The sequence below is a fragment of the Xenopus laevis genome, chromosome 2S, assembly GCF_017654675.1.
Source record: "Xenopus laevis strain J_2021 chromosome 2S, Xenopus_laevis_v10.1, whole genome shotgun sequence".
Lineage (NCBI taxonomy): Eukaryota > Metazoa > Chordata > Amphibia > Anura > Pipidae > Xenopus > Xenopus laevis.
This window is the reverse complement of record NC_054374.1, coordinates 47,397,850-47,412,952: the sequence shown is the minus strand read 5'-3', so window position 1 is coordinate 47,412,952 and position 15,103 is coordinate 47,397,850. Positions and strand designations below refer to the sequence as shown.

General features: G+C 37.7%; 1 protein-coding gene across 1 annotated transcript in view; it reads right to left on the bottom strand.

Moving 5' to 3' along the window:
- Positions 1–15,103, bottom strand: part of LOC108709409 (coiled-coil domain-containing protein 80) — a 52,229-nt gene that overhangs the window by 3,626 nt on the left and 33,500 nt on the right. The window contains exon 7 of the mRNA XM_018249205.2: positions 8,506–8,609. Coding sequence (XP_018104694.1) covers positions 8,506–8,609 — 104 coding nt within the window. The remainder of the gene's footprint in view (positions 1–8,505; positions 8,610–15,103) is intronic.

Sequence of the window (15,103 nt, the reverse complement as noted above, 5' to 3'; positions counted from 1 at the left end):
ACTTACATACACCTACCTACATTATACACACATACACACATATTTTAGTAAAAAAAACAAAAAAACGTTTTTTTTAATTTTTCATTTTCCACTTATATGCACTTATATGCATTTATATACACTTATATGGACTTATATACACACTTATACACACTTATACACTGTCACACAATTCTTGGAAGTGTACACACATGTATACACATTTTATTTTTTTTACTTTTTCATTTCACCAATTTGTGTTTTTTTTACCCATAAAAACTGTTTATTTCAGCAGCGTGACTATTGGATAATCGATTTCGGCCACTAATTACGCTGTCGGTGCAGTTATTTTGTTATTTCATTGATTTGCACAATTTTTGTGGTTTTATTGCAATTTTATCCCTGGATTATTGTTCCTTATGTATCTTTAGTATAGTTTTGCTGTTTGGTGCTTTGGTATATTATTTTACTTAGATTGATCAGTCAGAATATATGCTTTCCAAAAATATATGGTTTTCTGGGGTCTTTTTACAGTTTGGGGCAGTGGCGTAACTAGATGTTGCTGGGCCCCACAGCAAATTAATTTTAGGGCCCCCAACATATCCAGTGTTTGTCCTATTTTACCAATATATGTTCAAATTGCTCATCAATGAGAGTCTCATGGGGCCCCCTGTACCTCCTGGGCCCCCCTGCAGCCGCAGGGTCTGCTTCCTCTGTAGTTACGCCCCTGGTTTGGGGGTCTTACGGCACATAACGCACAGTTGGGGTTCTCTTTTCAGCAGCTTAGTTGGCCAGCGTGAAAATTCATATGCACATTTTTCATTTGGGGCCGTACACACCATATACTTTGGTAAATCTATGCATATTGGGCATCAAACTATTCAGTAGACCTCTGATGTCCATATTTGGGGTGATTTTTCTTTGTACGTAAAAAATTGTGTGAGATAAATGTGGCATACTTCAACATTTTTAGGCGATTTTCAGAAATGTAAAAATCTCTATGTTTATAAAAGTTTTGCAGTTTGGTACTTTGCTGTATAAAGACGTCTTTATCTTGGTTGTTTTCGTCAGAATGTGTACTTTCCAAAAACATATGGTTTTGGGGGGTCTTTGCTGTTAGGAGGGTCTTGAGGCACATAATATGAAGTCAAGGGTCTATGTTTACAGAAGGCGAATCGGCAGCAGAGAAAACTCATATTCACTATTTACATTTGGGGTCCGCACATGCCAGCTGCCTTGGTATATCAATGCATATTGGGCATAAAACTGTTCAGTAGACCCTTGGCATCAGTATTTATGGTGTTTTACAATTGTATGTAAGAAGTTGGGTGAGATAAATGCGGCCAATTGCAATATTTTTAGGCGATTTTCAGAAATGTAAAAACCGTTGCTTTTATCGCCAAATTTAGGAAAGGCTTGCGACTTGGTACTTTGGAGTACAAAGACATGCATACCCAATTTGGATTCGCGGGAATGTGTAATTTCCAAAAATATATGGTTTTCTGGGGCGAACATACTTTTTTCTACCTTTGCCCCCCCCCAAAACTATGTAAATGTGTTGATTTTGCAGTACCTGAAATGACAGACTATATGGGGGTCTTCCTTTTGGGGCCCCTATATGCCACGTGCTTGGGTACACCTATACATATTGGGCATCAAACTGTTCAGAGGTCCCTAGGCTTTCATATTTGGGGTGATATCTCTTGATACCTAAAAGTATGTGGGTAATACGATGCTGCAGGGTAGAAATTTTGAGGTGATTTTTGGAAATGTCGCCAAAATCATCAAATTTAGGAATGGTTTGCGGCTTTGTACTTTGTAGTACAAAGACATCCATACCCAATTTAAATTTGTGGGAATGTGTACTTTCCGAAAATATATGGTTTTCTGGGGTGAAATTACTTTTTTCTGCCTTTGCCCCCCCCCCCAAAACGATGTAAATGTGTTGATTTTGCAGTACCTAAAATGAAAGACCATATGGGGGTCTTCCTTTTGGGGCCCCTATATGCCACGTGCTTGGGTACACCTATACATATTGGGCATTAAACTGTTCAGAGGACCCTAGGCTTTCATATTTGGGGTGATTTCTCTTGATACCTAAAAGTATGTGGGAAATACGATGCTGCAGGTTGGAAATTTTGAGGTGATTTTTGGAAATGTCACCAAAATCACCAAATTTAGGAATGATTTGCGGCATTGTACTTTGGAGTACAAAGACATGCATACCCAATTTAGATTCGTGGGAATGTGTACTTTCCGAAAATATATGGTTTTCTTGGGTGAACTTACGTTTTTCTACTTTTGCCCCCCCCAAAACTATGTAAATGTGTTGATTTTTTTACAGAAGTAGAATTACACCAAAATTCTTGCATATTTTGAAAGTTCAGGTTGTCCTGAAAAAAAACAATATATTGTTTTCCTGGGTAAACTAAAAGACCGCCCCAGGAAGGGCCCTTAAAGTGAAAGAGTGCAAAATATCTAAAAACTGCTTGGCAGTAGATGTTCGCATCTAGGACAAAACGGCTGGCAGGGAAAGGGTTAAAGAATGAAAACAAAATCTGGTTAGTGCACAAAAGGATGTCATTATATCACAAACTCCATTCTATACAGTTTAACAAGCAATCTGTCTCACAAATGTATAACCTCCATGTAACAGACACACTTATGTGCAAAGTTACTTACAGAATGAATTATGTAAAAACAAAGTTGGACATAATATATAATAGTGTAACTAACTAGTGCTTGTCAAGCTAGATTTGAATGACAAAATAGATATTTGTGACAGAAAGCAAGATTTTATAGTACAGGATTCATTCTTTCCACAAAATGACAGTTTTGTTTTCACAAAACATATAAAATAACCATTCTGTGAAGCAACACTGTCAGTCACATTCCTGAACCAATAAGAACAAAGCTAATTTTTTGTCTCTCTTTTTATTTCCAAAATGTTGGGAGGTATGGCTTAGCTATAGTTCAACTACTACATAATAGCTTTAGCCAGAGACTTGGGACTGATCATGTGCACACACATTGTGTTTAGTATGATGTGTAAGTTATATGAGCAGCCACTCCTGAGTACTGTGTGTAAACAAAAGGCTTCAGGACTTCAACTTCACCTCCTTTCGTGAATTCGGGTATTTTCGCTGCTTTGGGACTTCAGCTTCGTCTTTTCGGCACTTCCGCATTCTGTAATATGCGAAATGGCCGCATGGCTCGGGCTCTCGTAAAGGGGACCCGGCTCTTTGAAAAATGCAGCACTTCTGGGCCCCCCTTCAGGCCCAGAACACTTGTCCCCCCTGCTGGCGGCCCTGGACATGCATGTGACATGGGCACAGTTGTGCTCTCTGCTCTAGTGTTGTGCCCCCCTCGACCCACTCTAATGTGTGAGGGTTAAGCACTGGGCAGGTAAGGGGACGGCATCATTAGAGTCTTTTGTTATAAATAAATATAAAGCATTGTGCAGCTTGTTGCTTCTATATAAATAGATTATGATCCCCTAAAATTGCCCCTGCCTAAATGACCCCCTACCAGTACTCAGGAGTGGCTGCTCATATAACCTACACATCATACTATAGAGAATGCGTGGTCATACCTCCCAACATTTTGGAAGTAAAAAGAGGGATAAAAAATTTTTTGTCATGTAGTGTGGCAATTTTTTTGGCCACACCCATTTTTGTGGCCACACCCCGTAATTACCATGTTCATTTTACAAAGTTTGGCAGATTATAAAAGTTTGAAAATATTTCTCCTTATTTAAACTGTTAAATTACTTATTTTCTTATCTCAAAATTGTTACAAAGTATCTTAGTTGCACCTGTTAGCTGTACTGGCCTCTCTGCCAAAAGCCAATTAAGTTAGAAATTTTGGACACAATAAAGATCTTTACACTTTGAATTGGTGCCTGCTGGAAGTCTGCATTCATTGAGTGCCTGCTCCTTTTTACATTTCGGTTTATCCGCCCCCTATGCTGAGGGCTCAGGGCAGTGCACCTGGGCCACTTCCCTTACGTGTTGAGTAATTTGTTTACCACATTGAAGTACCCACACTACAGATGACTTCTTGTAAGTTAGAAATTTTGTTTATTTTTCTGGCTGTTCAGTGCAGAGAAAAGAAGGACTTTCCAGTACAAATGAGGGACTGCAGGCTGAGCTGTTAAAAGAGGGACTGTCCCTCCAAAAAAGGGACAGTTTGGAGGTATGGCTAAGCACATTATTAAGAGACTACTACAAGCTAATTGGTGCAAGATTACAGCTAGGAGGAGACATTGGAGTCTAACTATCATATACAAAACTTATAACTGTCTCTGAGAGTCAGGCAAAGCAGCCAGACAAGCACAGTAACTTCTGGTACATTTAATACAACATCGCAGGTGGGTGTGGCCTGTGCCATTATTGCTCTCAGTTTAAGGTGGCCATACACGGGCCGATAAAAGCTGCCGACAGACCGTGTCGGCAGCTTATTGGCCCGTGTATGGGGGCCCCCGATGGGCTTCCCAGATCGAGATCTGGCCGAAAGTCGGCCAGATCTCGATCGGATGGGATTAAAAATCCCGTCGGATCGCGGCCGCATCTGTTCGTTGATGCGGTCCCGCGATCCGACCGCCCGTTTGGCGAACGCTAGGATCCGATCGTTGGGCCCTAGGGCCAACGATCGGATCAGCCCGATATTGCCCACCTCAAGGTGGGCATATCGGAGGGAGATCTGCTCGTTTGGCGACATCGCCAAACGAGCGGATCTATCCGTGTATGGCCACCTTTAGACAGGAAGAGGAACAGGAGTGAGTCATAAGATAATGGCAAAACAGCAGGAATGCCCTTAACCAAAATGGCCACACAAGCAGGTTACTACAATAAGAATAGCCATATCACCTAAAATGATCATATTTATATAAGTTTTTCATACTTTTCTTTCTCTACAATCATTATAAGTGCAGCATTATATTTCTCAGCCATTTGTAAGAACTTCCATTTATGAACCTGAAGTGTTTAACAGCAGCTCTTTTAGGAAAGGTTTGTTCATGTTTATTGCTATGCAGCGCAGGGGACATTAGAGGGCGCCCTCTATAGCAGGTCAGATACTTTGCCTTAGCCATGTGGAGCAGAGCTGGCCACTTCTCATCTTGTTTGTATATGGCAATAAGCTTTGTTCTTATTGGTTCAGGAATGTGACTGACAGTGTTGCTTCACAGAATGGTTATTTTATCTGTTTTGTGAAACAAAACTGTCATTTTGTGGAAAGAATGAATCCTGTACTATAAAATCTTGCTTTCTGTCACAAATATCTATTTTGTCAGTCAAATCTAGCTTGACAAGCACTAGTTAGTTACACTATTATATATTATGTCCAACTTTGTTTTTACATAATTCATTCTGTAAGTAACTTTGCACATAAGTGTGTCCGTTACATGGAGGTTATATATTTGTGCGACAGATTGCTTGTTAAACTGTACAGAATGGAGTTTGTAATATAATGACATCCTTTTGTGCACTAACCAGATTTTGTTTTCATTCTTTAATAGAAATGTCTTTTGTATATTCTTTTTCTCTGTGTATGGTCACAAATACTTACATAACATGAGAGACATTCATTCTGTGTATTAGGGATAGTTTTGTATACAGAATGTATTTGGGACAAACGGCACCCCATACACACTGGTGTTCCAGGCCTCTTGTTTTATATGGTCATGGTATGGCTTGGTGATGAGGATATTAGAAGTCACCTGGAAGTTCCACGGCCTTTATATAGTCACTTATACATCCTTATATTTTACAATAGAGTGTATTTTATTCACTATATATTCTACAGTAAGGGGGTTATAATTTCATATGCCCCTTTATGCAGTCCCACAAGACAGTGCTTATGGAATTGGTATCTACATAGACATTTGTGTGACCTGGACTTAAGTCAGCATGCATCTTAAAGTGCAGTGCCCATAAAACACAGATCAGCAACAAGATATAGGGGAATTACAGGGAAACTTTTTTGGTGGCAAACTGCCCTTACAAAGCCTCAGATGCCCATACATTATGCCTTTTCTATGAAGCTGAAGTTTAAGGGCTTTGTGATATCATGGCATCCATTTCTATTGTCCAAGCTACAAGTGCAATGGTCTAAAAAATGAGTGCCCTGTGCAAATGTCACCATTACTAATAATAATAAATGTGTTATTATGGAGACACCAGCACTGGCAGTGTTAAAATCACCTAATAAGCTGCAGGGACTGATATACAGTGTACAGAGAATAAATGCAGAGATGTTGCAAGTAGCATCTATTCATACTCATATTTAATAATTCATTCTGTACACAATGATGTAAATGGCTAAGCAGTTTAAAATGCTATACACACTACAGCCCAAAATTACTAGGTGGTAATGCCAAGCACTTATGTACATCAGCTGTGATGCCCCCCTGCTTGTCAAGCCACAAGCTGTTCACAAAGCCCTGAGTGCTTGCCCCAGACACTAGATATTTGCCCTCAAATGGTGCAGGAAAACGTGCCCTAGATCCTCATCATGATGTTAAGATCTCAGTAACTGCTGATTCTGTGTCTGTCTCCTGATAATATCTCAATAAAGATATATATAGCAGATTATGCAGTTAACCTAAATGAGCTCTAAAACACTCACAACTCACCAGAAATAATGTTGAAACTAGCTGCTATGCTTGTAGAAATTATGCCACTTATTGCAAGATAAATTTGTGCTTTAGTAAACATGGGAGCGATGTTCATTTTGTCACAAAAATATTGGCTGCAATAATGGGCGATGGTTTATAGACAATATATAACAAACTTTAGTAAACGGACACCTTAGTCAGGAAAGACAGGTTGACTTTGCCTTTTTTTCTTGTTATTTTTTTCTTGTTATTCTTTCTTGATCTTTCTTTTAATAAAGGGAAGGGTTACAGAAAGTAAACAAAAAAAGGGGGGGGGGAGTTGGATAAGGCATGGCCCAACCAGAATATTTTCTGCTGTCAGTGGTGGCATAACTAAATGTTAGTGGGCCCACAGCAAACTGATTTTAGGGCATATCCTATTTTACCAATGTTTATTGAAGTTGGTCATAAACTAGGGTCTCATGGGGCCCTCTAAACCTCATGGGCCCCCTTGCAGCTGCAGTGTCTGCTTCTTCTGTAATTACTCCCCTGGCTGACAGGCATGACTGCAAGGAGAGACATACTGTGGAGCTGTAAGATTGGTTATAGTTGCTTTTATATTATACTCTTAACCTCCTCTAATGTCATTACACAGTGCACATGTCCAGCTTGTAATCGTTTATACAGCCCTCAGCTCACACTCAGTGCCTTACAAGTTCTACATTCTCATGCCTGAAATCCAAACTGCACAAATCATGTTTTACAGTGCTTGACTGGCTTATAACATCTTTCAATAAAAAACATGTTCTTCCTAGAAAACATCATGGAAGAAAGATGCCTTGACTTTCTGCTTGTAATTTGCAAGGGACTTTTTTTCTAAAACTGATGGTTTTGTCTGACATGTCTGATTTCCTTGAGCATAAGTACAAAACAGTGCAGGTTATTCAGATATGTTTGATAGTTTACCTTTACAGCTTTTACATCTGAATTCTCCTCACATCTGATATGCATTCACTGATACTATGTACTCACTGCTCCTGTTTGCAATACTGTACACTCCCTACTCCTATTTGCAAATATGATACTATGCATTCACTGATCCTGCTTGCAAAATGTGATACTAAGCATTCACTGCTCCTGTTAACACATATGATACTATGCACTCACTGCTCCTGTTTCACATATGATACTATGCATTCACTGCTCCTGTTTGCACATATGATACTATGCATTCACTGCTCCTGTTTGCACATATGATACTATGCATTTACTGCTCCTATTTGCACATACGATACTGTGCATTCACTGCTCCTGTTTGCACATACCATAATATGCATTCACTGCTTCTGTTTGTACATACGATACTATGCATTCACTGCTCCTGTTTGCACATATGATACTATGCATTCACAGCTTCTGTTTGCACATATGTGGTTACTGCTTCTGTTTGCACATGTACTAAGCACTCACTGCTCCTGTTTTCACATTCGATACTATGCATTCACTGCTCCTATTTGCACATACGATACTATGCATTCACTGCTCAGCTAAGTTAAATAGTTCAATGCAGAGCCACTCTCGCTGATAGGTGTAGTGGAATTGATGTCAGTAGAAGTTTCACTGGCAAAGTGCAATTATGCTGGAATTATGGAGAAAACACTGCATTGTTGATAAAAAATACATGGTTATGCACTACAAATTACTCATTTACAACAATACATATTACAACAATTTAGATGAGGTCAGTGGCCCCAATTTAAAAACTAAAAAGAGTCAAAGGAAGAAGGCATATAATTAGAAACTATAAAAAAGAAAGGCAATTGAAAATTTGCTTAGAAATAGCCATTCTATAATTGAAATAAAACGTACACACACCTTTCATTTACCGTTACTTTCTATTACTCTGTTTATGGCATGCATATATAACATACCCATATTACATGCTTGTCCACTTAGTGCATAAAGCTGCTGCTGATAGGCCCATTCTTCATCATTTGGAGCAGAAATAACAAGCAGTCTTCGCCTCCAGCGGAACCTGCAAACACATTTCTGGAAATATTAAATTTTTCTCCATTTGCGCTATTGCAAGAAATTATTACACATTATACGTAACAAAATTAATTTACAATGGGCAAGGGATAGATTTGAAATGGTTCTATAGTTAAAAAAACTTCCTTATCAATATAAATTCCATACTTTATTATTATATTTGTTATTTGTTGATTTGTTTTTGTGTTGTATATGTGGTGGACACACACACATGAATGAGTCTCTTGGGAAGTGAAGTCCCTGTCACATCCAGGTTTGCATACAAGCCAGAAACTTTTTCCAGGAATTAGAGACGGAAATTTCCATATTTATGCCATTTAAGAACAGAAAGAGATTTGAATTAAATATAGGATATATGGATCACATGCCAAGCTAATATACAGTTAGGCCCATAAATATTTGGACAGAGACAATTTTTTTCAAAATTTTGGTTCTGTACATTACCACAATGAATTTTAAATGAAACAACTCAGATGCAGTGATTGTGTAAAAAAAAAAGGCTTTCCTAAAGGAAGTAACTAAAGAAGGGAAGGAGGGAGGGGGTGATATCACTCCAACTTGCAGTGTAGCAGTAAAGAGTGGCTGAAGTTTATCAAAGCACAAGTCTCATGACCTGAGGGCTCCTGGGAAACTAACAATATGTCTAGCCCCATGCCAAAAAAAGGATTTCAGTGCATAATTCTGCTAGAGAAGCACTATTAACTGGTGTGTTTTGAAGAAAACATGTTTTCACGTGTCAGTATCCCTTTTGCTTTCAGTCAGGATTAATTATATCTTAGTTTGTATCAAGTACAAGGTACTGTTGTATTACTACAGAGAAAATGGAAATCGTTTTTAAAAATTTGGATTATTGGATAAAATGGAGTCTATGGGAGATGGCCATTCTGCAATTCAGAGGGTTTATGGGTAACGAGTTACTGGATAACGAATCCCATACCTGTACCTGATAGATATAAAACATTTATCAAAAATAGTTACATTGTTAGATTGTTCTAAACCAATCTAATTGTAACTGACATATTGGAAAGTGTTAAATATTGACTAATATCAATATCTATTGAATAAACAGGAGAAAACAAGTTACAGGTCCGCAGCCTTCCAAGGGATTTGACATTGCTAACCAGTTGTTATCTTGCGTGATCTGGGATAACAAATCCTGATTGCTAAATCTGTCAAACTGATTCAAAAGCCCTAGCAAATTGATTAGCCAGCCGGATCCCTTTCTAAAAGTTCCAACAAATTTCAAATGTTCTGCAGTAAATCAGGCCCATAAGTTGTGTTGGTGTAATCTTTTTGTAAACTTGTTATTTGGAGGCTTATTTATTAAAGGTTGAATTTTAGGGGTGTTAGAGCTTTTTGAAACCATGATTAATCTCTAAAACCACAGATGGCATGAAAGTTAATGAAAGATCGGAATATAAAAAGTACGAATGAAAACTAAATGACACACTAAAAAATACAAATATCTCCAAAACCTCTAAAAATTTGAGTTTGGACAATTACTAGCAGAAAAAATATGAAAACCTCTAAATAGTAAAATAACTACACAACGCAGCTCCCATTGATTTCTTTAGGACCTCAACCACTTTTACTTGGCAAAAATTTGTATTAAAGCGCAGCGGAGCTCCCATTGACTTCTATAGGACCTCAACTACTTTTGCTTGGCAAAGTTTTGTATTCAAGTTTTTTTGTGGTTTTAATATTTATTAAATCTCTTTTTTTTTAATTTTTGAGAAATAAAAAAAAACTATTTTTTAGAGAAAAAATACAATTCTTAAAAAAAAGTTTGAAAAATCGGCCTCTTATCATTATTGTCCTTTATTGATAGAGATATATGCACAGTAGTTTACAGAGATTATAAATCAGTCACATAGGTCTCTGCCCCTGTGAAGCCTACCATCTAAGGTTCCTATCACATTCACACTAGGGTCAATTTTATCAGGAGACATTTAACTTACCTGCATGCTTAGCAGTGGGGGAGGAAATCAGAATAGTGCAGCAAGATGTAAGTGCTACCTACTGAGTCACCATTCCAAAAACAAATCTCTACAAGACACAGCGCAATGCTACTTCTGTTATATTGTGATTGGCATTGGACAATTTTAGCTATGTGGACGGTATCATATATAAGAGGTATCATATATAAGAGCCATACACTTCAATGGCTACAAACAGGAGGAGGCTTCTAGCTGCATTGTCATCATACTGTGGTATTGAATTATTTCCAAAATTTCAAAGATCATTTGATAATTTTCCCAGATGACACAAACTAACTTTTCATATTGATTGATACATACGCACTATTACCTCAGCATGGCAGGGCAGCTTTAATATATGGGTAGAAGGGACATTTGCCTAGAGCTCATCAGGATAGGGAGCCCCATCACCAACCTTTTCATATGCATTTACTTTTGACTCATGCATTTTCCAGATATGGCAGACCCCTCAAAATTCTAAGAGGTAAAGTACACTGGGGTTTCCTTCTTAATTTTTATTGCTTACATAGTGCCTTTAGGTAAGGTACAGTTAACATATTCTCTGTACTTTATTAAAGTGACACTGGCATTCTAGGGTTTTAAAGAAATGTGAACTGCTGGGGCCCCCAATGGGATCTCTGTCCTGGATCTGTTAACAGCACTGTCACTGGATTGAGTTTTTATTACCTATAATTTTAGCTATTTTTAATTAGATAATTTGATTTATTTTGGACTAGTACTGTCATTCAGTGGGTGGTGTTAATGTCATATAACATTGTTAGTTTTCCTGCCATGAGTGTGGATATTATTTGTAACAATGATAAAGGCCGGAGTGACAACGGAAGGATTTATGGTAGATTAAATATGATACACTTTGCACAGTGAGTGCAGATTTTCCACATTTGCAAGTGAATGCCTATACTGACTGTGCAAGTAGATTATAAATACATAATACGAGTAAGTAAGTTTATTTTACATTGAGCTGTACAGTCAGACAGTGTTTGACTTTTAATTATGGTGAGGTTGTGACACTTTTAGGCTCCTGGAAACTTTATGTTAAATAAATGTACAACCATAAAAAAAAATGCTGGATGGAAATAACAGTGCATTTCCCTATAGTATATACAGAACATTCATTGCTTTCACTTTGTTAGAACTGAGCGAGGCCTGTAACTGCCTTGTATGATGTAAAAGTAACATTATATTTCTCAAAGCCCTATTATTTTTACAGAGATTTCCTTGTATTTATCTGGTAAAGCAGTCTACATTACACAAGGCACTACAAATAGTCTTTCAAAGGAAGGCAGGGTAGCTTTAGTCAACTGCAGAATCTGTTACACTGGTTAAACATGGTTTTATTTTGCTTCAGTTTTATGAAATAACTCCGCTGTACTGCATAAAATGACCTGGGACTTAGGGACTAGTCTGCTACAAATAATTAACTTTTAAATCATTAACTCATACACCATCTGTAGATGCTACAAGAAACTGTATTCAGTATTCCTCTGGTAAAAATGTATGTGTCTTAAAAGGTTAAGGTAAAAAAATATGGTTTTACCTGATGGAAACAGCAAATTAAAATAAATATATTAACAAATAAAGAGTAAAACAATATATATATATATATATATATATATATATATATATATATATATATAGCATACAGTTAAAATTTGACCACAGATACTTCCCAGCATAGGACAAAATTTTGACCCTCAGCATTCAACCTCCCTTTTGCAATTTTTCCCCACAAAACTCACTAACATTGATGCAGTGGAGGTTATGGGATTGTGGTAAGGGAAACTCTGTTTTGTCCAGTGACAGAAGTAAAAACAAGTGTTTTAAGCTACTAAAAACACCCTCCTCTTTAAACAAAGCAGAGATTGTCCATATACTGTATTGCAATATATACAAGGTGGTCAACTATGTCAAACTCATTCCTGATCTGGCCAGTCCTACGCTTACTTGTATCTGATTCATTTGCTTTTGAAGTATAAAACTCCCAAATGGGTGGCCTTTTTATTTACCGTACCACTGGGATTGCTTGACTTTTAGCCTTGGAAAGCAAGGGGAAGAACATTTTTTATTTGGCTTAATGCACAAAATGTTTAGTTCAGTGTACAAATATAAATATAAAGTTAAATAGGCTGTGCATAATAAAAAAATATTTCTAATATAGTTAGTTAGCCAAAATATATAAAGGCTGGAGTGACAGGATGCCTCGGTAACAGCCAGAACACTACTTTAAGCTTTGCAGCTCTCTAACCATAGCTAGTCAGTGACTAAGGGGGGCCACATGGGACATAAATGCTTGGTGGGTTTGCAATTGATCCTTAGCAAAGAACCTAGCCTGGTTAGGGTGTAATGAAGCCAAAAACGTGCAAAACAGGCAGCATATAGCCTTCCGAAAACAGTATTGTGCCATATACATAGCACTGCCTTAATACCAAAAATGAGAGTTTACAAATAGTGTCACATAATGCATTATGGGCAGAGACATGCAAATCACTCCTTTATGTCCCTTTGGTCAACTATGGGGCAAATTTACTAACCTAGTTGCGCTAGCGTTAATTTGGCAAGCAAAGCGAAATTGAGCTAGCCTTGGCTAATTTGTTGCAGCAAATACATTACAATACACTACACAAGCCCAGGGAAGCTTAATCAAATAAAATAGAGTTTAATATTGCCCTACACATGTGCCCACAGTATAGTTTTTGTGCCATATGTTAGGAAATGTAGGGGGGAAAAACGGGTACCCCAGAAAAAATTTACGATCTTTTGCAGCCTATTACCCTGAAAAATGAAAAGTCGCTAGCGTTTTTTGGGACTTTGGGATAAGAAGTCCTATCTACTAGGTCAGTTAATGGGAACAAGTTTATAAACTTATTGCACGACAGTTTTTTAGCACAGGTTGTTGAGGAGCCTACCAGAAAAAATGCTATTCTTGATTTAGTGATCTCAAATGACCCAGAACATATAGCAAGTCATTGAACCCCTGGGTAATAGTGACCATAATGTTATATCATTTAATGTCTGGTGCAAAAAACAAAAATATACTGGGGCAACAAAAACCATGAATTTTGCAAAAGCTAATTTTAGTGCCTTGAGGGCTGCCCTACAGAGCATTAATTGGGGCATTAGATTTTCAGATAAAAACACAGAACAGAAATGGTTGTGCTTTAAAATGATATTAAATCATTACTGTTCTCAATTTATTCCCTTAAGGACTAAACGTAGAAGCACTAAGAATCATCCTGTGTGGCTTAATACAGAAGTAAAGAAGTTAATGGGAAAAAAGAGAAAGGCATTTAAAAACTACAAATCTGTAGGGACAGAAGCTGCATTTAATGAATATAAACACTGTAATAAATGTTGTAAATCAGCAATCCGGAAGGCTAAGAAAAGAAATGAAGAGTTAATTGCGGTGGAGGTGAAAACTAACCCTAAAAAGTTTTTTAAATATATTAATAGTAAAAAGATGCAGGTTGAGAGTGTTGCTCCATTAAATAATGGTACCAGTATGGTTGTAACAGATACAGATAAGGCAAATGTGTTAAATCAGTTCTTTTCTTCAGTGTATACAATAGAGGAGTCTGGGTTCACAGGCTCACTTAATAACTGCACGAATGGTTCAGCTCAATCTAGTCTGTGGCTGACTCAGGATATGATTCAAAAAGCTTTAATACAAATTAATGTAAACAAAGCTCCAGGGCCTGATGGCATATACCCCCGGGTTCTAAGAGAGCTTAGTTCAGTTTTAGACCAGCCCTTATTTCTGATTTTCTCAGATTCACTGTCATCTGGTATGGTGCCTATGGATTGGAGAAAAGCTGATGTTATTCCAATATTTAAAAAGGGATTACGATCTCAGCCTGGCAATTATAGGCCAGTAAGCTTGACACCTGTGGTGGGCAAATTATTTGAAGGCTTGTTAAGGGATCACATTCAAAATTTTGTCCTAATGAATGGCATTATGAGCAACAATCAGCATGGCTTTATGAAGGATAGGTCATGTCAGACGAATTTGATTGCATTTTATGATGTGGTAAGTAAGATTCTGGATAGTGGGGAGGCAGTTGATGTGATCTATGTGGATTTTGCCAAAGCGTTTGATACTGTGCCCCACAAACGACTGCTTTCTAAACTAAGGTCTGTTGGGCTTAATGAAGTCGTTTGCACGTGGATAGGAAACTGGCTACAGGATCTGGTACAGAGGGTGGTTGTTAATGGGACATTCTCTACTTGGAGTAAGGTTCTTAGTGGGGTCCCCCAGGGCTCAGTATTGGGTCCACTTTTATTTAACTTGTTCATTAATGACTTAGGGGAGGGTGTTGTAAGTAATGTATCAGTGTTTGCAGATGACACAAAATTATCCAGCCCAATTAATTCCATCCAAGATGTGGCATCCTTGCAACATGATCTTGACAAACTGGCAATCTGGGCAGCTAAGTGGCAAATGAGATTCAATGTTGATAAATGTAAAGTCATGCACCTGGGATGTAAA